General features: G+C 35.5%; 7 protein-coding genes across 16 annotated transcripts in view; 3 read left to right on the top strand and 4 right to left on the bottom strand.

Moving 5' to 3' along the window:
• The window catches only part of LOC122398483 (formin-binding protein 1-like), a 36,430-nt gene extending 32,213 nt beyond the window's left edge, over positions 1–4,217 (bottom strand). For 2 of the 5 annotated variants that reach the window (XM_043398370.1, XM_043398374.1), the window contains exon 1: positions 1,067–1,336. In XM_043398370.1, coding sequence (XP_043254305.1) covers positions 1,067–1,090 — 24 coding nt within the window. In that variant the 5' untranslated portion in view covers positions 1,091–1,336. Of the gene's footprint in view, positions 1–1,066; positions 1,340–4,135 lie in introns of those variants that run through there. The other 3 variants (XM_043398373.1, XM_043398369.1, XM_043398371.1) reach the window with 3 other exon arrangements.
• Positions 1,904–8,701, top strand: LOC122398482 (neuropathy target esterase sws). 2 transcript variants are annotated; one of them, XM_043398367.1, is made up of 14 exons: positions 1,904–2,101; positions 2,296–2,697; positions 2,793–3,212; positions 3,293–3,997; positions 4,145–4,438; positions 4,511–4,890; positions 4,985–5,153; positions 5,228–5,608; positions 5,681–5,956; positions 6,020–6,206; positions 7,397–7,513; positions 7,608–7,928; positions 8,001–8,296; positions 8,390–8,701. In XM_043398367.1, exons 1-14 carry the CDS (start codon positions 2,096–2,098, stop codon positions 8,489–8,491), a joined length of 4,056 nt encoding a protein of 1,351 aa, XP_043254302.1. In that variant the 5' UTR covers positions 1,904–2,095; the 3' UTR covers positions 8,492–8,701. The 2 variants fall into 2 exon arrangements, with proteins under 2 accessions (XP_043254302.1, XP_043254301.1); XM_043398366.1 differs by lacking the exon at positions 7,397–7,513 and adding an exon at positions 6,707–6,823.
• A 179-nt stretch (positions 8,702–8,880) lies between these two features.
• LOC122398478 (folylpolyglutamate synthase, mitochondrial-like) lies at positions 8,881–10,827 on the bottom strand. Its single transcript, XM_043398357.1, has 3 exons — positions 10,531–10,827; positions 10,315–10,430; positions 8,881–10,231 (listed from the first exon to the last, which is right to left on the bottom strand). Exons 1-3 carry the CDS (start codon positions 10,825–10,827, stop codon positions 8,881–8,883), a joined length of 1,764 nt encoding a protein of 587 aa, XP_043254292.1.
• LOC122398480 (uridine-cytidine kinase) lies at positions 10,772–14,076 on the top strand. Of its 2 annotated transcripts, none has more exons than XM_043398364.1 (5): positions 10,772–11,214; positions 11,400–11,656; positions 11,727–11,872; positions 11,973–12,119; positions 13,688–14,076. In XM_043398364.1, the coding sequence occupies exons 1-5, from the start codon at positions 11,086–11,088 to the stop codon at positions 13,804–13,806; spliced, it is 798 nt and encodes a 265-aa protein (XP_043254299.1). In that variant the 5' UTR covers positions 10,772–11,085; the 3' UTR covers positions 13,807–14,076. The 2 variants fall into 2 exon arrangements, with proteins under 2 accessions (XP_043254299.1, XP_043254298.1); XM_043398363.1 differs by lacking the exon at positions 13,688–14,076 and adding an exon at positions 12,590–13,668.
• Positions 14,077–14,244: 168 nt separating this feature from the next.
• Positions 14,245–15,193, bottom strand: LOC122398481 (ubiquitin-like protein 5). The gene is made up of 3 exons (XM_043398365.1): positions 15,053–15,193; positions 14,486–14,673; positions 14,245–14,394 (listed from the first exon to the last, which is right to left on the bottom strand). The coding sequence occupies exons 2-3, from the start codon at positions 14,661–14,663 to the stop codon at positions 14,351–14,353; spliced, it is 222 nt and encodes a 73-aa protein (XP_043254300.1). The 5' UTR covers positions 14,664–14,673; positions 15,053–15,193; the 3' UTR covers positions 14,245–14,350.
• Positions 15,194–15,206: 13 nt separating this feature from the next.
• Positions 15,207–17,581, top strand: LOC122398479 (nucleolar complex protein 4 homolog B). Of its 4 annotated transcripts, none has more exons than XM_043398360.1 (7): positions 15,207–15,347; positions 15,458–15,579; positions 15,674–15,776; positions 15,991–16,404; positions 16,491–16,538; positions 16,615–16,978; positions 17,056–17,581. In XM_043398360.1, the coding sequence occupies exons 2-7, from the start codon at positions 15,487–15,489 to the stop codon at positions 17,558–17,560; spliced, it is 1,527 nt and encodes a 508-aa protein (XP_043254295.1). In that variant the 5' UTR covers positions 15,207–15,347; positions 15,458–15,486; the 3' UTR covers positions 17,561–17,581. The 4 variants fall into 4 exon arrangements, with proteins under 4 accessions (XP_043254295.1, XP_043254296.1, XP_043254297.1 ...); XM_043398361.1 differs by having other exon boundaries at positions 15,215–15,347; positions 15,455–15,579; XM_043398362.1 differs by lacking the exon at positions 15,207–15,347 and having other exon boundaries at positions 15,440–15,579; positions 15,991–16,171; positions 16,256–16,404.
• Positions 17,582–18,071: 490 nt separating this feature from the next.
• LOC122398477 (serine/threonine-protein kinase MPS1) lies at positions 18,072–21,532 on the bottom strand. Its single transcript, XM_043398356.1, has 6 exons — positions 20,170–21,532; positions 19,377–20,105; positions 19,140–19,300; positions 18,837–19,048; positions 18,380–18,763; positions 18,072–18,210 (listed from the first exon to the last, which is right to left on the bottom strand). The coding sequence occupies exons 1-6, from the start codon at positions 21,354–21,356 to the stop codon at positions 18,190–18,192; spliced, it is 2,694 nt and encodes an 897-aa protein (XP_043254291.1). The 5' UTR covers positions 21,357–21,532; the 3' UTR covers positions 18,072–18,189.
• Between the last annotated feature and the right edge of the window lie 434 nt (positions 21,533–21,966).

Here is a 21,966-nt window from a genome sequence, read left to right as displayed (position 1 = left end):
CGCGTTGGACTGTTCGTACGAGAACGCTTACGAACGCCCATAGGCAGCCCGAAGAGTCAAGGCTGCGTAAAGATCGAATGTCGAGAAATTCGTCGACCCGCTGAATCCGTGCGAGGGAAAGAGACCGTTGGAAAAGAAACGACCGCTCGGAACGCGCGAATGAATTATTTATAGAGAACAGAAAGTAAGGAAGATGACGATGTTGAGCGGCATGATTCCGATCCTGTATAGACGTAGATGCGCGTGAATACGTTCGTAAGAGACGTAGAAAAATACGAATAGCCGCCTCGTAGAATCGAATCCGACGATAAGAAAAAGAAGAAGAAGTAACCGTGTTCGAAGAAACGAATCCTGTGGGAGCCTCTAACCGTGGCTACGACATTTTGTCCAGCGGATCGAACGGAACGTCGATGGAAAGAAATCTCGTCCGATAACAGAGATACACCTGCTTAAAATCACTACAAGTTCACGCGCAACTATACCGCGCTTGTATCTTCGCGAGAGAATAAAGCGGGACCGAAACGTTAAACCCAGAAATTTGGTAAGCCGTGCGGGGCAGGTAAGTTACACCCTAGATTATCGGTTCGATGCAACCGAACGAATCGCTAAGAACGAAGTGTATAAGAACGATAGACGATCGCATCGATAGTGGCGAGTTTGCGTCACGGCAAGATGACAAGTTACTGTCACACCGTACAGCCGGTATTCGTCCAAGATTTCATGAGAAAGGAAGCAGGCGAAGGAGCACACAGCGATGAGTACACGTACACCCGGGTTGGATACGATGGAAGGAGAGGGGATACACCAAAGGAGAGAAGAACGTCGCCCGCGGCTAGCAACCGCAAAGGCAAAACTCCCGTGAGTGGTTTGCCACCGTGAACTGGTTTTCGGAGGATATCGTTGTTACGCGTTGGCGAAAACAACGGAGCAGTGGTTCGACGATGATGTTCGACGACACACGCCTAAGCTGCCCCGGCGTGTGTCGTGTTCGTGTAGATTCGTAAAAGAACGAGAAGGAGAAACGGAGACAGATAGTTGGACAGAGAAACGAGTAGCACGGACTTACCCAGAGTTCTGTACCCCAGCTCATGTTTGCTGGGCCGGGTAAACCAGGCACGAGCAGCAGGCTTGTCACACTCTCGACACTTCACATGTAGCGTCGCGATCGGGATACACCTCTTGTAACGGACACGCGATAAAAACGCATGAAAAATCACGCGTCAGATCCACCGCGCTCACCGATCACTGAAACATCTCCAACATGTCGGCCCGTAACCACTGACTGGCCGGACCCAACTGTCTACCGAAAACCGCCCGGAATTCTGCCGTAGCGCGCTCTATCGACTTTCTTGGGTATAAGTGCGCATCGCGGTGGGGGACGGATCACGCCATTGGTCGAATAAACGCGTACATTAAGCGCCAACTATTCGAACCATGCACCGCACGAAATTTCTATAAATCCAGCGGATTTTTTGTATATCTAATAATTATTCTATATCAATGACAAAAGAGTATATCATGCTAACCTTTTGGAACGAATGAATAATCGTTACATTAATATATATGACATTTATTCGTAGGAAAACATGGAAATGTATATTTTAACGGAAACAAAATGCGAAGTTTCTATAACGCCACATATTTTCTAACAAAAATACCGTCAAAATTAATAGGAATTTCTTGTCTATTTTTAAATTGATACTTAGTTTAATATAATAACTTCCTATATTGCAACTCGACGATTTATATATAGAACGACACAACGTAACTCGATGATTTATATATAGAATGAATAACGCAATGCACGGAATATTTTCTACTTTCGAAATATTTAGAAACTGTCTAATCTCTATTTGTAAAAATGGAGCAATTGCTTTGGAATTACATGTAAGTACGACTAAAATGGCGCTGGGTGACTCGACCGAAGTATCAAAGGTCGTTAGTTGAGTGTAGATAACTGATTTTTTTACATCAAAACGAGCTCTTTATTACAATTTATCTGGCTCGCATTGTCGTCATTCTTTACATATGCATTCGTGACGCGAACTTCATTTAAAATCCTGCTATAAGCTAATGGAAGAAATGAATACGCGCTATGGAGGTTATATTTATTATATTTCATATGTATTTTTTTTTTTTTTATGTGCATATATGTTTCTCATATGTGTATTCTACCTATTCATTAAAATACAGAATCGTGTCTGTATAAGTGTGCATTTGCAATAATAGATTCCAACGTTAACAGCATTATAAAAAATTTATTACCTAATACTAAATTACTGTTATTGCTTCCAGGTAGTGGAATTATTTAATAGATACAATGACAATTTTGGATCATATATCTTTTCAACATGGATTGGCAAATTATTCACAGAGTATCAAATGTCAAAAACTTTGTTTGTTATTGTGGCATTGATTCTTTTGATTTTAATTGTTGTGTGTGTAATTGTTCTGCGAAAATGGAAGAACAAAGAATTTCTCCCGGAAGTAAAAGAATTTGTGGGTGTGGGTACAGGCAAACCAAGATTCAGGAAAAGGGACAAGGTATTATTTTATGGGAGAAAAATGTTACGCAAAGTAAAGTCCATTAGTGGGCAAGTACATGCAACTGGACAGGGAAAGAAACGAAAGGCTGTTATGAGATTTGCAAGAAGACTGTTACAACTTAAAAAAGATTCAGCTCCACAACAGTTAAAAGTATTTAAATTTGAATTTAAATTTTTAAAAATTTTTTTTAATATTTTGATATTTTTATTGTGTATTTTTTGTATTATGCTTTTCTATTTTTGCAGGTTTTGGAACCACCTGCTGAATATTTGGAAGAAGATCTAGGTCCTGGAGATAGGGTACCACCAGATGCTTTGTACATGTTGCAAAGCATTCGAGTATTTGGTCACTTTGAAAAGCCTGTATTCTTGAAATTATGCAAGCATACAGAAATTATGAGCTTACCAGCTGGAAGCAGTTTATTTAAAATTGGAGATCCTGATGAAAATTTATTCATTGTCCAACAAGGCTTGGTCAATGTTTATATCACAGGACCAGATGGTGCCCAAATATCGTTAAAGCTAGTAAAAACGGGGGAATCGGTAACTAGTCTTCTTAGCTTCACAGATGTACTTACTGGGCATACAAGTACCTACAAAACTGTATCTGCTAGAACTATGGAGGATTCTATAGTAGTCAAGTTACCAATGAGCGCATTTCAAGAGGTCTAATCTAATTATATGATGTGAATTTAAAAAGAACATTTAAGATCTCTAATGTAGTACTCATATTCGCATATCTACAGGTTTTTCAAGATCATCCTGATGCATTCGTTCGAGTTATCCAGGTCATTATGGTTCGCCTCCAAAGAGTCACCTTTACTGCTTTACACCAATACCTTGGATTATCTGCTGAACTAGTTAACCAAGGAACACACAAAAAGAAACAGAGCCCATTTTCTGGATCGCCGGTCAGATCGAGAACCAAGGAAAATTTCATGACACAGAATACAGAAAATCAATGCTTTCCGCCGGCATCCACCTCGTCGGAGCAACACGATGGAAGTGAAATGCTACAGCGCGATACTTCTACGTTGAATAGTCCTCCATCTGTACCTATTGTTATAAATCGACGGCCAAAGACTAATCTTGATTGGAAGAATCAAAATTTAAGCCCACAATCGGATCAGAATGTAGCGAACATGGTGCCAGAATGTGATTCCCATTGGCCAAATTCCTCGCCCGTAACACCGCAACAATTATACCACGAATCGCAACAGGGATCACAAGCGGATGTTGTACATACAGGCAGTTCTCATCCGAGCAAAAAACGATCAACCACTACAGAACCGATTCAGCAGCAACTAGACGAAGCACATCTCGTTCAAATAGCTACGGAAGCATTTGTTAGAGAACTTGGTTTAGAGGACGAGTCGATACTCAAAGATGGCAAGGTTCAAATTAGAGAAGTACCCGCTGGAACTTACTTAATGAAGGAAGAATCTCACAAGGTTGAAATTCACATAATATTGCGTTATATCTCGAAATTTAACTTCCACAGTTTCTTTTCTATCTTTTGCCATATTTGAGATATAATCTGTTCTATCATAGAAAATTTTTATATCACCATATATCAATGTTGTACTTACATTTTTCAGGATGTTGCTCTCGTCTATATCGTATCTGGTTTACTAACTGTTAGTCAGCGCGTTTCAGAGGGCAGAGACGTAGGCCAAGATGTTCACATGTTTAGCGCTCATCAAGGTGAAATTGTTGGTGGATTGGCTGTATTGACCGGAGAACCTTCTTTTTATACCATCAGAGCAAAACATCCCAGTCGTATAGCGCTTCTTAGTAAATCGACATTCTTTGCCATTATGAGAGAACAGCCTACCGTCGTATTACACGTGGCTCACTCGGTCGTTCGAAGACTTAGTCCTTTCGTTAGACAGGTATAAACATTTTCTTGTCTGTTTCACCTGCCGATCAATATAAATTTGTTGTTTTTCATGTTCGTCCAAAAGGTTGATTTCGCTCTCGACTGGCTATTCCTTGAAAGCGGAAGAGCGGTGTACAGACAAGGCGACGAATCGGACTCGACATTTATCGTGTTAAGTGGTCGCCTTCGATCTGTAATTACGTATAAAAACGGGAAAAAAGAACTCGTCGCGGAGTACGGGAAAGGAGACCTAGTAGGTATCGTAGAAATGGTCACACAGACTCCACGATCGACGACAGTAATGGCAGTACGAGACTCTGAACTGGCGAAACTACCCGAGGGATTATTTAACGTAATCAAACTTCGTTTCCCAATAGTGGTTACGAGACTTATAAATTTACTTGGGCATCGTATCCTCGGCACTTGGCAACAACCGCGTACAAAGAATGGTGGCAGTGATAAACGGTATGCATCTGGAATACGTTTCTGATGCGTTGCAGCGTACACGTTACTAATTGTATTTAAAAAATCTAGTCTTTGTACGTAAATACATTCACAGACGAGCTGCTGCGACAGTCGACACGAGACCGGCTCAAGTAAATTTCTCAACTGTTGCTATAGTCCCGGTATCCGATGATGTACCATTGACTGCATTTACGTACGAACTTTATCACTCGTTATGTGCTATCGGACCTTGTTTACGCCTCACTTCGGACGTTGTCCGAAAAGTAAGCAAAATTCATCGATATCTAAATTCCACTGCGAATAATTAAATTATACATTATTCTTTTTTCATCAATAGACACTAGGTAGCACTATCATGGAACCCGCGAATGAATATCGTTTAACTTCGTGGCTCGCGCAGCAAGAAGATCAACATCGAATTTCATTGTACCAGTGCGACCCGATATACACACTGTGGACTCAACGGTGCGTTCGACAAGCTGACTGTATTTTCATTGTGGGTTTGGGAGATAGGCCCCCTTCTATAGGTAGAACCGAACGCGAGATCGAGCGTTTGGTAATGAGAACGCAAAAAGAATTAGTACTATTGCACAAAGAACAGAGTGGGCAACGGCCTACGAACACGGTGCAGTGGTTGAATATGAGATCTTGGATTTCTAGTCATCATCATATACTATGTCCTAAGCGAATGTTTACAAGAAGGTCTCAATATAGAATTGTAAGGCGCGACACATCGTACCTAATATTTCTATTGTATAAAACGATTAATTTTGGGAAACTTACTTTCCAGAATGAATTGTATTCCAAGGTTCTCATGTCAGAGCCAAATGTTCATAGCGATTTCAGTAGACTCGCTCGGTGGTTAACCGGAACATCGGTTGGACTTGTGCTTGGAGGTGGTGGTGCTAGGGGTGCAGCTCACGTAGGAATGCTCAAAGCGATCATCGAAGCCGGTATACCTATAGACATGGTCGGCGGTGTTAGTATTGGAGCATTTATGGGTGCGTTATATTGCATGGAAAAGAATATTACGACGACGACTCAGAAAGCTCGCGAATGGTCTAAGGTAACTACTATAAAATTAACATTTTTTTACCAATATCTATATCAATGAACATCTTTTTAACAGAAAATGACACAATGGTGGAGACAGATAATGGACTTGACGTATCCGGTGACATCGATGTTCTCTGGAAAAGATTTTAATAAAACGATTCAAGCAACGTTTGGTGATACGTATATAGAAGACCTGTGGTTACCATATTTTACGATAACTACAGACATCACTGATTCTTGTATGCGTACGCACACACACGGTCTGTATTCGATGGATGAAAGTTTCCCATTCCTTAAAGCATTGATAGTTTCCAGCTTTCTTTGATCAAATGTGTTTGAAACAATTAAAACTGTTCAGCTTTAACTGGAAACTCTCTCGCTGTTTTGGTAAAAATTCGTAGGTCCTGTAGATATGCTTATGATCGAAAAGTTTGTTTCTAAATTTAATCACGCATTTATCGTAGATCGTTACGTAGAAATAAGCTTGAACAGCGGGAGTGAGCTTCCTAAGTAATCGTTGTTGACGTACTCTCCGTTTTGTAGCGTTTGCCATCAAGGCAAACATTGTTTGTTTTTACTTGAAATTAGATTTATAAACGAGAAACCTTCCTATATAGTTTCTATATTAAATGGTGGTAACAAGGCAGTTTGAAGCCATTGCTGTTCCATATTACGTACATCATACAATTTATAAACGAATATAGGAAGTAAAGAAAGAATGCGTAAATATACATTAAAAAACTTCATTCGTCGTGTTTAGGATCGCTGTGGCGGTACATTCGGGCTTCGATGTCTTTGTCTGGTTATATGCCACCCATGTGTGACCCAGTTGATGGCCATCTCCTGCTCGACGGCGGGTACGTCAATAACCTTCCAGGTAATTTAAGCGTAACATTAAAAAGAGTGCGTTAAAAGAAGAATTTTAACACTGCTGCTATATCTATAGTATATGTTTAGGAAAAAATATACTATATTGTTGCTAAATGTTTGCCACTGTTTTCCAAAAAAAAAAAAAAAAAAAATCTTATTGAATTTATTTTGAATATTTAACGCTGTTCAAGATGTAGAAATACTTGACACTTTCGCTTCTTTTTTTATTGACAGAATACATTTATTGAAAACATGCAATACATAAAGCTATAGCGGAATCCCACAACACAGTGAAACCGTCGATCAAGCGATAGACTGAAAAATCTCATAATATCGTCTGATCGACGTACAGTGTATTAAGTTGAACGCACGTAAATTCATGAAAGAAAACGTCTATAAATTCTCTTTAATTTTATAAAATTACCTGGACATTGCGCAAGTTTACGTCAATGAACGAGCAGAGTCTAAGTACTGAAACAATTTAACGAACAAAAACAATGCAATTTGAAAACAATATAAAAGCTCACTCCCGTTGATGAAAGATGCATTTGTCAAATTCTGAATAGCTAAGTGAACTCAGGTTTGCTATGGAGATACATTCGAGCCAGTATGACCATTGCGGGGGTCTTTCCTCCTATTTGCGATCCTCTTGACGGGCATCTTTTGGTCGATGGGTGTTATGTTAATAACGTGCCAGGTACCTTAAAACCTGTATTGTTTAACACTTTATACAAATAGTATATACCCTGTCGTAATTAGTTCTCATCGTGTACGTTCAAAATTTGTTGAAGCTGACGAAATGTTGAGGCAAGGAGCACACCATATTTTGGCCATTGACGTTGGCTCGCAGGATGACACAGATTTAACTAATTACGGAGACTCTTTGTCCGGTTGGTGGTTGTTGTGGAAACGATGGAATCCTTTCGCAACGCCTGTTAAAGTTCCAAATTTGCCTGATATACAATCGAGATTGGCGTACGTGAGCTGCGTGCGACAGCTGGAAGAAGTGAAAAGCTCTGATTATTGTGAATATATCAGGCCACCGATAGATAAATATAAAACTCTTCAATTTACTAATTTCGATGAGATTAAAGATGTTGGGTATCAACATGGTAACTATTATCTGTATATGAAATTGAGAATTTTATATATATATACATAAGTTATTTAATGTGCGTGTACAGGAAAGACTTATTTCGAAGGACAATCAAAAGCGGGAGTTCTTCCACGATTTAATGCCGATAGAGAGAATGCACGAGCGTTGCGAGCTAAACATCAGGCGTCGAGTCAGCAACCTGTGTCTTCTTACACATTTACAGATTTAGCTCAGATGGTGTGCAAAGTTTCTAGAGGAAGTCGATACACAGATCTGGACATGGATTCTGATACAGATGAATTAGAAGAATACGAGGCAGATCTAGAGGAAGATGCGCAAGAAGTAGGTTATGCCTCAGAACCCACTGCCGGTTTTCTAGATCAGGTAAGAAATTAAACTAGGTACAAACTGGTTTTACATACTTTTTCAATATTTCTAAAGCTACTGTGTAAAACGCTTTACGTTTGTCTGTTACAGAGTCCTGACGAAAATCATCTACGACGGAGAAATGGTGGTTCTTTGAGTCTATCAGACACAGAAGCAGAGTCAGAACTAGATTACCATCCAAAAATATTTTAGACCCTTTACTCACTCTTACTTTAAGATAACATAATTTGCGTGTCTTACGATATGTGACCGTACATAACACTCACACATTCATTTGTACAAATTATTATAACTCTACAATCATGCATAGTTTTATGAAAAAAAAAATGTATTTATTCTAAAGTACAAAAAATATTCTTAAGACAAAATATTATGAGTATTTTACCATTATCATCAAGATAACAATGCAATATTTAATTAATATATTACGAATTGATATAGTTATTGTTATTATGATTACTAAATATATAATTGTACTGTTTATACAAAATATTTTTATTATTTATAATTCCGTAATATACAATTTATATCACTGTTATTATCAAATATTCCATATAGAAATCTGTTCTTAAAAATACGTATCAAAATTTTGTACTCATTGTCAAATTCGGGTCTAATATAGAAAGAACTGCACCTACTAAATGCAACGATCCTGTAACTAGAATTTGAAATTTCTCGTTACAATTAACGTTATCCGTAGAACCTTTTTTTATTTCTTCCAGACATTCAAATACACTATTTACAACCATTGAATCTGCTTCCCATTCATTGGAATTATTTACACATTTCAGTTTTTGTGCATCTATTAAATAACAATTCATTTCGTTGTCTGTAGTTTCAATTCTTGCAAAATTTGGTACAAAATACGCTTTACGAAAGCCCAATGGCTTCAAAAGTGTCAAGAGTGTAGTCGAATTTCGTTTCGAGCTGGTATTAAAAATTAAAATTTTGTTTCCTTCGCTTCTACCGTTGCTTACATTGTTAAACCAATCGATGCAGCATTTCATACTTTCAATCGTATGCGCACCATCTAAGAAAAAATCAGCCATACTACCTCTTAAAATTTGCATTCTACCTGGCCACTTGCAAGCACATAAACCTATTGCAATTTTGTCCATAGACACAATCTCTGACAGCTCTGTTTCTTGTATCAAACTATTCCTTTGAATATACTCGTTATTATTATTACCATGTATGGTATTAGATGTTATAGGTACACATTTATTGCTTTTAGAGGTTATCCACGTAGTAGCCATCTGAATGGCCAAAGATGCATTTTGTTTTTGAACATTGTTTGTTATTTGTAAAATGGGTGATATATTTTCCCATGTATACTCTTCTAAGGAAGGGATAACGCGTAATGTACAATGACTTTCAACTGCTCTTTTCTCTAACACATGCATAGCTTCTGGAAGTTGTGGAACAGAAAATGCAATAGATTTTGGTTTAAAAATCCCAGACTTTTGAAAAGCTATGTCCTCTATGGTATTACCTAATACACTGGTATGATCCAATGCTAAACTAGTTATACCTACACATACAGGACTTTTTACAATATTTGTACAATCCAATAACCCTCCAATTCCAACTTCAATTATAGCAACATCAACATTTACATCCAAAAATATATGAAACATTAGAATCGTTAAAAACTTAAAAAACATGGGCATATCCGATTCATGTTCTTTTGTGTTATCTAGCTTGTTATACACCCTCCAGAAGTACCGTGTAAAGTATGATTCGCTTATCGGTTCTCCATTTATTCTAATACGTTCTCTAACTGTAACTAAATGCGGAGAACTAAAGAATCCTGTCCTAAAACCATGTTTACGTAAAATAGCTTCCGTATATGCGCAAGCAGAACCCTTTCCTTTAGTACCTGCTACATGTATGACAGACAAAGTATCTAATTTTTCGAGCGTAATACCAGATCTATAAAAGCAACATAAGTAAAGTTACATTTATATTCAATGTGTATACTGGTTTTTCAATAAAATATAAAAAGAAATTATTACCGGAGCAGAGCTTTTCTTACATCGTCCAACTTATTAGAATTATCAACGTTTGGTTTTGTTGCCAATTTCAAATATTGATAATTGCTTTGTAAACTAAATAATGCTTTTAAAGCATCCTGAAAATGCGTAAACAATTTTCATTAAACATCTTACTTTAATATTTTTATCAATGAAAATTAATTAAGCATAAATTAAACAACAATTCATGACACATACTTTATACGATTTATTGTGATACGAGGCACAATTAAGATTTTTTTTCGTATTTACGTTCATTGTTTGCAAAACCAACCACCTCCAATCGACCTTGAAAAGTAACATTGATAAGAAGAGCGGCTCTGCGAATCGTTTTGTAATTTTATCGTGTACACAAACATATAAAATGCCGTAATTCATATGCGAAAGCTGTACACGTGACGAGCATGTAAAGATATAAATATACTCGGTAAAAATGACCGATTTGGTCCAAAAATCATATCGTGTAAACGCGCCGGCACTTAACGTATGCAGCATGTGACCGCATTACGTAGTGCAATTTATGCTGCCTGTTCCAAGCAGTAGAATTTCCGAATTCCGTGTATCGTCGCCGTCGAGCTTGTCCCATCCGATCACACCACAACGTAATGCGCGCGCGTGGCTAACAATTGCAAATTGTGCCTCCATTTTTATCGACACATCTCTGTTAAGGCTGTTTGTTCACACAAGAAGAGTTCTTTTAACACCAACTTCGGAACCGATTCAATTGTAAAACGTACAAGCAAGTTTATCACGATGGCAGATATGTCAATGAATATCATTACTCCGCGAAAAATGTCTTTCGGTATCAATGGAAAGCTGAACGGTTTGGAAAGTAAAACACCGTTTTTAATCGGGGTTTCGGGAGGTACAGCTAGCGGGAAAGTGAGTAACATACGTATTTATATCTCTTCGTAACGATCTGGTCAGTTTTACTTGTCACTTTACGTGTAATACGATTTTTATATGATTTAACCTCTATAGAGATTCCTTAATAAAAAAAAATATTTTTTTTTATTCATTCGATAAAAAGATTGATAAAATTATTATTTTTTATATTATTGTCCCAGTCAACTGTTTGCAAACGTATAATGGAAAAACTAGGACAAGTTGACATGGATCACATGCAGCGACAAGTTGTTTGCATTTCACAAGACAGTTTCTATAGAGACTTATCGCCGTCAGAGAAATTGAAAGCGGAGAAAGGTCAATACAATTTTGATCACCCCGACGCATTTGACAATGATATGATACTTCAGACATTACAAGATATACTAGCTGGTATAAAATGTGAAATACCGAGCTATGATTACAGAACGAACAGCTTGTATGTATATTTCAAAATAGCACAGACTGCCAAATAGTTGCAATGTTTTAATGGTTCTTTTGGATTTTAGAATAAAAAATCAGACTACGACGATCTACCCTGCAGATGTGGTTTTATTCGAAGGGATTTTAGTATTTTATTTTCCTAAGATACGAGAGCTGTTTCATATGAAGCTGTTTGTAGATACGGACTCAGATACTAGATTAGCTAGAAGGGGTAAAATTATGCAAAAATACTTGTTGCTCTTAATTATTAATAAAATTATATATAACTGGTATAATCATACATTATTAAATGAATATTTTCAATTACATAGTTCCAAGAGATATAAATGAAAGAGGAAGAGACTTGGATTATGTGTTGAATCAGTACATGAATTTTGTAAAACCTGCATTCGAAGAGTTTTGCCTCCCTACAAAGAAGTTTGCTGATGTAATAATACCAAGAGGTGCAGATAATACAGGTAAATTGTTGCATTATAGCATTATATGAGATAGTATGCAAGATTATGCTTTCAAGCATATATGGTATTACATATATTTTGAAATATTTCATCACACTTTTTTTTGGTATTAAACATGTAACCAGAATTATTAACTTATTCATGTATGTAAATTTGCATTATATCATCTTAATTTATTTTCATCCAATCTGCACCTAATTTATGAATTATAAAAGTTAACTGTGATATTGTAGCTGTAATAGTAATATTTGTTTTAATTTTAAAGATATTATTTGACTATAAATTAGGTGCAGGTCTGATATAGTAAGGCAGCTTAAATTTTCGTTCTTTGCATTTGTATATGTTTGTATAGCTATTCATGGGTGCTGCCTGGTATGTAAGGGCTGACAAAACAAGCTGTCTTTTAAGTTAGTGTGAAAATTAAGGTCATTTAAGAAAACGTACATGGTTTGGTTGTTGTATGTTTGCAGTGGCTATAGACCTTATAGTGCACCACATCTGGGACATTTTGCGTTTGAGAAAGGCTGAAAACTCATCCGGGCAGCATCCATACATCTGCCAACATATGCGTACTTCGACTTCATTCGACTCGCTCAGCAGATGATCTAAACATAATTTCCTCATTTATAAGCACAACATTTTTATATATATCATACATTTATGTATAATCAAATTTGCAGTAACTTTGAATCCTTTTTTTTCTAAGTATTTAATATGTCGCTTCTATACTTACAGAACTGTATTTGTATTACATTTATACTAAGCAACAGAGAATATTGCTTTTAATAAGTGTGCATCCATAAGTCATGTACATAGGGTAAAATTAATTTTACGCTGCTCCTAAAATATGGGTGTACTGCATGATTATACAAAGTACCTTGTCCAAACATTGTAAAATCGATTTTGCATAATTATTCAATTTTATGTATAAACTAACATACTAAAAAGATGAAAGTATTACTCACATGTATATATATATGCAGTTATGCATGTATCAAAAAGCTTGGACTTTTTATACACTTACTCCAATCAGTTTAACGCTTTCTGCATCCATGTAGACGCGAATTGAAATTTGATATTAAACGATTTAAACAAGTACGAACGATATAACATTAGCATAATTCTTTAAAATGTAATATTTATAATTTAAGCGAGTGTTTTTAACAGAGATTCAAGACTTTCGCGACCGGAGTTTCTGTTAGTATTTATGGCTTCCAAATGGATGTAGCATCTAAATTTAGCAAGTTGCCTATGAAAAAGGTTCATATCGAAGAAATAAATCGAAATGCCAACAATATGCTGAATTTATACACAGCATGTTCTAACACTTTTCAATTGTATTATACCCCCCCATCTCTTTATGCAGTTTTTTTGTTTCACAGATGCTCGAATCATTTCAATCCCAATAAAAATATGTCAGTATTGTAAAAGAAAATTATGGTTTGAATTGTATGTTTTGATATTAAATTTTGTTTATATTGTAAAATAAAGTATTAATAAAGAAATGAAATTTCCTGTCACCGAACGAGCGATCTTTAACCATTTACTTATATTTTGTTTTGTTGCAGTGGCAATAGACTTGATAGTGCAACACATAAGAGACTTCTTAAGCAACAGGGGTAAGGTTACAAAGGAGCGTGAAAGTTCAATGAATAAAACAGAAAAATTGTCAAAGAGGCCGCACTAATTTTAAAAGGTTCAGAGCTCGATAACAAATAAGTTCAATAATCATGTTTTTTGTTATATACAGTACATGCATACTGTTTAATGTAGCGTAGCTACATTAAACTAGTGATAAACTTAAAGTGATATAAGTAAGTTTTAACAAAAAAAAAATGCATAAGTAAATTGTTTCCGTTTTCACAACTGTTGTTAAATACTTTGAAAACTTAGGTACAAAGTGCTAATGTCAAATCTTATATTTTACCCCGAGGAAAAGGCTATATTTGTAGAGAGTGAGTTTATAAAGATATAGCAATATTTAGATATTAAGTAACAATTATAAATAGCAAGCTTTATACAGTACGAACATTTGTTAACGGCAACAATACGAAATAGGATTATTTTTGCCATTGCTATCTATGTTTATTTATTGTATAGTTATTATATACATTGTATATTTAGAGAGTATGTAAGATATAAAATCATGAAATATAAAAAGTTACCGTGACTGTTATTATTGTATTTATATCTAACATCAATTCGTATAACATTAACAATTAATTAATTAATTACTGATAGTAAAGTTCTAAATTCATGCCATCATGAATTTCATCTAAATCATTGAGTCAAGAAAAATATATTGAAAATTATTTGATACTGTACGACAATATAAAACACAATATACACTTTATCTTAAAGGATACAATCTTGTAGTTTTATATGATCCTTGAAAATGGTATACCACTTCTTTAAAACAATCTTTTCCCAATGTGTTCCTGTTTGAGCAGCTATTAATTTCTTTAAATCGCCTATCGTGTCATCTGGATTACATTTAACCCTAACTTTTTTCCCAAGACGGTCATTGCATGTTATCTCTAGCATTTTTTCTCAACTAAATATAAAAAATAAAAGACTATTTTAAAATAACTTACACTTTTAGAATTCAATGCATTTTCTCGTTCCCTATTATTTTTATATGATAAATTTACACCGACAAAATATCCTTGCACTTAACGATAAGATACAATATGACATTTAGAGGCGATATTTGATTTGTAATTACGTATACGAATTCAATGTTTTAACGTAGAAAATACTATCAAGGTTATAGGTTATGATTCATTAATATCAATAAATACTGCGCAAACATTAATCGTTTTGAAAATGATGCTTTCAGTCACATGTCATACCATAGTTCATTAAAATGGTTCTCAAATACACCTAATACTATTTATTTACGTGTACAGTAATAACGTGAAATATTTACTTACAGCGTATCGTTATATCAAAGTTCCGGAAAAACTAATTCACGACTGCTCTCTTGTGGATAAAGTGCGCACGTTAATTGGAAATTCGATGGTAAAGGAACTATGAATCGTCGATGATACGTGTTTTAATATATCGACGACAAATCTTACAATATTCAAAACGTTAACCAAACGAGGAAAATGATACGAACAATAGCAGCTGTAATGCACGTTATCAATTTCTTTCACGACCGATAAGAATTTGAACACAATTTTCGCGTTTTGAATTTGAAAATATTTCAGAGTTAAGGGATATACGGTAATTACTAGTTGAAATAAAAGTACGAGAGAATACGTTTACGGTGTCGTCTAACAACTATCTTCTGCCATTACCGAATTCTCCGTGGACGGCGATGGCGGACGCAGCAGATCTTCCCGGCGCTTCCTCCAGCCAGAAGATGTCTTCGAAACTATTAAGACAAAAGGCACAGGAATTTCTGGCTTCAAGGAAACACGCGAATAATTTAGTAGACATAATAGCCCAATGGGATGTAAGTGCGAGCTCTAAAATCATTTGAAAACGACAAATATATAAACTTTTCGAGGTTATGCCGTTTAATCAAAATCCTGATCACCCTCTATCAGGAATCCACCACGTCCTGCTTACTTACGATAGAAACGATATTCGTTGAAGTTTTAAGGAGAGGTGACATGTATCTCGAACGAACAATAACACTTACAATTTCAGGTATGCTTGAACGTTTTGATACTTTAATCTTGTTTGACAACATGCATGCTTCCACGAATCTTTTGACTGATACTGTATTTCAAAACATTTTACACGCTTATATTTTGTGATAAATATTTGCTTGGGCACAAAGTTCATGCGCGAAAATTAAAGTTTTAATTTTATAAATATTTAACAATATAAAATAGCTATTTTCAACGAATTTATGAAACAGAACCGACTCCAGAAGCTAGGTACATCAACTGGTTGAGAAACTGTTACGAAGAAATATGGGAGAAAATGCTTCTATGTATAGAGAAATATCGACCTGCTGTTCAATTACAAGCACTAGCTACCGCCATAAAGCTCATGGCAGAAGAAGGAAAAAATCCCTTGGAGCCAATGGGTAATTTAGGGTATTGTTTTCCACTACATCGGTTGAAACCTATTTTGATGAGTTTACTTTCACCGGAGAAAGACAATGCTAGTTTAATATCTAGATTTCAAGAAATCACAGAGTATCCTGATGCTCTTTTCTATGCCTGGAAATGTCTTCCCTCTCTAACTCCAAAAAGGCAACCACATGAAATTTATATAAAAAATTTACTCGAGCTTATACACAAATTGCCATTACCAAAAGAATCTGAAGGTATACATTTACAAAACTCTAACTGTTCTAACATAAATAATTTACTGTTTAATCTGATATGTAATGCACATAAATTTGTCTTTCAGAATATGAGATGTCTGAAAATAAAAATTTACTATGTGGACCACAACAAGGTAACAAGAAAAGAAATATGTTGTATTTATATTTCAATCGTTATAGCTTTTTATATGTTCGTATTCTTTTTATTAGATATTAAAAATTTCGTATGGGATCAAGCAGGGGCCAGACGTGCATTAAATAAAGTCTGGGTTTGTGTTATGTACTGGGAATTAACGCCACAGTTACACAAACAATTATTGATAGTACTTTTAGAATGTGTAATGCCACATTTAGAAAAACCTGTTCTACTAACAGATTTTCTTATGGATTCCTTGGATGCGGACGGGCCCATTGGCTTGCTCGCGTTACAAGGTGTATTTTTACTAGTTACCAAACACAACCTGGAATATCCCAATATCTTTACCAAACTTTATTCTATGTTCGAGCCAGAAATCTTCCATACGAAGTATAAAGCTCGTTTATTTTATTTGTCCGACCTTTTCCTCAGTTCGACGTAAGTATTAACAATATCATGAACCGTCTGTTCATAAATAATATAACCAATTACCATTTGTTTCTATTACGTTTTAGGCACTTACCGGAAGCGTTAGTTGCCGCCTTCGCAAAACGACTCGCGCGCTTAACTCTTGTTGCGCCACCCGAGGATATTCTCATTATTTTACTTTTTGTTGGAAATCTCCTGCTTAGGCATCCTGGCTTGAAACGTCTCATCGATCATCCGCAAGAAGGCGAGATCTCAACGGAGGAAAGTAATGGCGCCGGAGACCCGTTTTTGATGGAAGAGCGAGATCCATTGCTGAGCAACGCTCTTCTCAGCAGTCTCTGGGAAATCAAAGCATTGCAGTGGCACATCGTTCCGAGTATCGCTAGCGCCGCGCGTTTTATTCGTGAACCTTTACCCTCTGTCGAGTACGACATGGCATCAGCTTTAGAACGCACGGGTGGACATTTATTCGATCGTGAATTAAAAAATAAGGTGAAAGATATAATGTTAACATTCGAGAGGCCCAATTCTATAGCTTTGCCAAAGGGGGAAAGATTATTGCAGTATTGGCAGCTAACGACAATGCACTGACGATCGATATTAATGTTATGCATTATATATGTATATTGTGCAATATGCATCGGTATCAAAAAGAACACTGTACTTTCAATGAACAAAATAACGCAAGGAAAAAGATAAAAGAAATTATCTGCGTTTGTTTTATACGTTAAAAAAAAATGTGTAGTACGAAGATATTGCATACTTTTGTATTATTTAAAGTCTAAAAAGTAATTGTAAAGGAATTGATTCGGAATACATTGTTTCACGAGCAACATGTAGATATGTATTTTTAGATATCCAATCGTGCAGTTATCTAGTACAATAGCTACTCGTGAATACTACTATTAGTTCTGTTAAATGAAGTCATTTGTATGCATGAATGTGTGATAATAAAATGAAAGTTATTTAATTTAATAGATCACCCGTGTCTCGTTTGTAATGGAATATATCTACTCGATGAATATTATACAGGTAAGCATAAATGGATTCTACAATTCGGTAGTACCATGATACAATCTTATATTTTAAACCAGTATTTAAATAATCCCGCATTTTACTATAATACAACTAAATAAGCACCTTACATATTATTGTCGATTGTTATGTATAAAATAATTTATGTACATAAACAGAAGTGCTTAATCCGGATAGCATTATGCCTATTGTGTATTTTCCAAAGCCTGGAACATTAAAATAATTACACGTTGTCATTTCAAATAATTTGAGTAATTTCACTTTTAAATACTATATGCCGAATAAACAAAATTTTTGTACAAAAAGATTACTCTTTGTATGATAATGTATTATGTAAAACAGACAAATGTAGTTTAATGATTTAAATTTACAAACCTGTATTAATTGCCGCCATTCGGTCTCGTTTAACACACGTTTTATTTTCACTAAAATATTTGCCGGAATGTTGGGAGTTGACGTTAACGTGTGTTCTTGCTTGGTAGGTACGTATTCTATTAGCAAAAGTTCTGCCACTGTTGGCCGTTTCTTTGGGTCATGTTGAAGGCACTTACGCATCACATCGATTAAAATTGGCGGTGGTGGTACACCTTTATTATCGCTCTCTCTTGACAAAGTTGCGGGGAAATGAATATTCGGTTTTGGATTTGTTATCGCGTTCACTTTGGCCCATTGTGAACGGATATGATGAAACGGTGTATGACCATACACTAAACTATACAAAATACATCCTAATGACCAGACATCCGACTTGAAAGTAATCTATGACAAACATATTTTTTAATACTTTATATATCGCGATCTTTTTCAAATTTACACGGACTAGTTTTTATACCTTATATTTGACATTTTGCGTAGGAGAATCGGAACTTCCACCAACGTCCATCAACGCTTCTGGACTGATATAATTTAACGTTCCAATTGGACAGTTTTTTATGACAGATGTCATATCACCATTCATACTAGAAGCAATTCCAAAATCTATAAGTTTCAATCTCCCTCGTACTAATAAAAAATTTGCGGGTTTCAAATCCGAATGAATTACTCCTAGAAATATACGTAAAACAAAATTAGTTACACAAGGATTATAATTGTCTATCATGATTCGCTGATGATTTTTCTGTATTAAGATGTCTACCATTATCGTGTATATGTTTAACAGCTGTCAACATTTCTGTCCAGTAATAAAGAATCATTGCATAAGAAATTTGCTTCTCTTGTGTCATACTTTTTAAAAGGCGACTGAGATCAGTGTCTCCCATTTCCATTACCACAAAGACCATTGGATACTTAATTTCGCTAAGGCAAAAAACTTGAATGTAAATGTCAGCACGTGTATATATACGAAATATACATTTACAAAATAATTTCTTACTAATCGAACATCTTAACAACGCATGGCGCTTGTAATTTGTGTAGCATGGAAATTTCCTCTAAGCAACCTTGTGCAGAGTCCTTGTCCATACGATTAAGATAGACACACTTAATGGCAGACAATTCAAGAGTGGATAAGTCTTGTACTCTCAAAACTTCTCCACTCATACCTTGACCAAGTATGCCCAAAATTAAATACTCCTTTCCTTTTACAAAAAGGGTCTTGGTGGGTCTTGATTTGGAAATGTTAGATGGCATTGAAAATTGTACATTTGATGCATTATCTACAGCTGTTTTTGGCTTTTGCGGCTGGTTTTGATTACTATCCATCTCGTATTGATTTTGCAGATTATTACATACTGCTTTAGAAGTCTCTTTGCTATTTTTATCGGAATGAGTTATCTGTTCACTATTTGCTATCTTATTCTGTTCTGTCGTCCCTTTATCCACCAACACATCCTCTACATTCGGATAATCATTTTCCTTCAATCGTTCATTAATGCCCGATTCCAATTGTACAGCATTTTCTGATGCTTTAGATATATGTTTAGCTACACTCGCAATAGTACTTACATTTTTATTAAATAATTTATTTCGACTGTTAGGCGTTTCTTCGTTTACTTTGTAAAGTTGAGAGCCTTGTAACAAACTCTTTTTTGAAACATTATTGTGCGCAAGACTTCCTGTGTCTGCCAAAGGTTGTCTCATTTTGCTCTCCGAGTTTAAATACCTGCAATAAAATATTCGTTTCAATGAACAATTATAATAAATATACACATATTTGTACTATATACCTTTGAGTTTCGTGTCTTGTCATATTAGGTGTAAAATAAACAGGATTTTTGGGGGTTTGAATAGCATCCTTAAAAGTGTTATTTTGCAGCGGTGTTTGTTTAATATTATTTTGAGACCAATGAGTTGAAGCTGTAACTGGGGTTAGTCCATGATTCTTCAATATATCTATTTTGCTCTGTGGTGTTTGAGCAATATTTCTACGCGAGAAACATGGTTCTGGCCGTGAAGAAGTAGTTGGTACATGTTTCAAAGGAGTTTGAAATACCATTTGTTCGATTGGAGCTTGTAATGACTCAATATTTGATGAAATATTCTCATGATGTACTTTTTCTTCATTTATGATCGGCTTTGGCTCTAATGTATCTACCTTTATATTTGTATTTTGTTGATTACAGCTACCAGATTGTAATACATTCCCAAAATGTTGAGATGGAAACACAAGAGACTGAAATTCATTGTTACTCGTTTTATAATAATTATGTTGATCTATGGATTGAAAATCACTTTTATAAGGTTGCTCTTCGCTCGATTGTCTTTTAATCTCTTCGTTAGAGATATGCCTATTTTTGTACTCATTCTGAGAATCTTTCTCTTGGGTACAAGCATTTTCACAATTTAATTGCACATTATTTACTTGTTCAGGCTTTGTGTTTCTTTCACATTTTGCGTTATATTCATGCTCCTTAAATTTTGAAGACTGCCGTGACACACTAATGTCATCGTTGATGTCAAAATTGTCTTCTCCAGAACTTTTTAATACATTATTACATAAATTTACATCATTATAATTACTGTGTGTAGGAACATGCACATTGGTAGTTACACTATTTGTTGTACACTTAACAATATTGTCAGCTAAAGTTGGTTCTTCGAGTTTCGAAGGAATGTTAGTCTGTGAAACTTCACAAGATGGAACTAAGTCATCATTACATTTTGTACTGATCAAAGGTAATGCATTATTGGAATCGTCTTCAACGATACTATCTTCAGGTAAAGGTTGTACATCGTCAGGGTCTGATTCACTACTGGAATCGTCTTCTGGTTTGTCTTCACTTTCATCATCATCAGTGTCACAAAAATGTAACAACTCTTTTACGCGTATTGGTTGAAATTTTGGACGTGTGTTCGTATAGTTTTGATCCATACTATCCAACATGATCCTATCATTTATCGAAAGATTCGACATTCTCGAACAAAAATATAAACAATTCACGCTAACCGACGAAGGAAAAAATGTAATTCGAACATATGTAATACAATATCATATCAGAATGTCAGACTTTCTTAACAACAAACTGTTATAAAATGTCCGATAGTTTTCTTTATTATAAAAACTATTAAAAGCTCTCGAGAACTATGTATCCTTTGTTCCTCTAAAAGCATCGTCGAACTTGTAATTATCAAACTCACTTTAACTTTGATACTAAATGTACAATTTCGACAGAAACCGATAGGCACGCAACATACATTGTATTATTATCACAAACAATACTTATTTTCTTTAATAAAATATGGATAAAAACACAAAGTTTACTTTTGTGATTCGGAACTATTTGATTTATATTGTATATACTGTTTTTCCGTTTACGTCATTACATTCAAACGCTAATGGCGTATGTTGATTGGGGGACTGTACAGTGTTGCACCCCACAACTTTGTAGAACTAGGGATAATTTACAGAATTGCATCGACGCTGTTGTGGTCGCCGCCTGGCGCCGTGTAGCAGAAGCTCTGGGGGGCGCGAGGTTTTAATAGATTACACGAATGTAATAGGAAAGGGAGACAAAGTGGAGCCC

The sequence above is a fragment of the Colletes gigas genome, unplaced genomic scaffold (genome assembly GCF_013123115.1).
Source record: "Colletes gigas isolate AHSC1104 unplaced genomic scaffold, ASM1312311v1 Colletes_gigas_Sc00011, whole genome shotgun sequence".
Taxonomy (NCBI): Eukaryota; Metazoa; Arthropoda; class Insecta; order Hymenoptera; family Colletidae; genus Colletes; species Colletes gigas.
The sequence above is the reverse complement of the archived record's forward strand: the minus strand, read 5'-3'. Positions and strand labels throughout refer to the sequence as shown.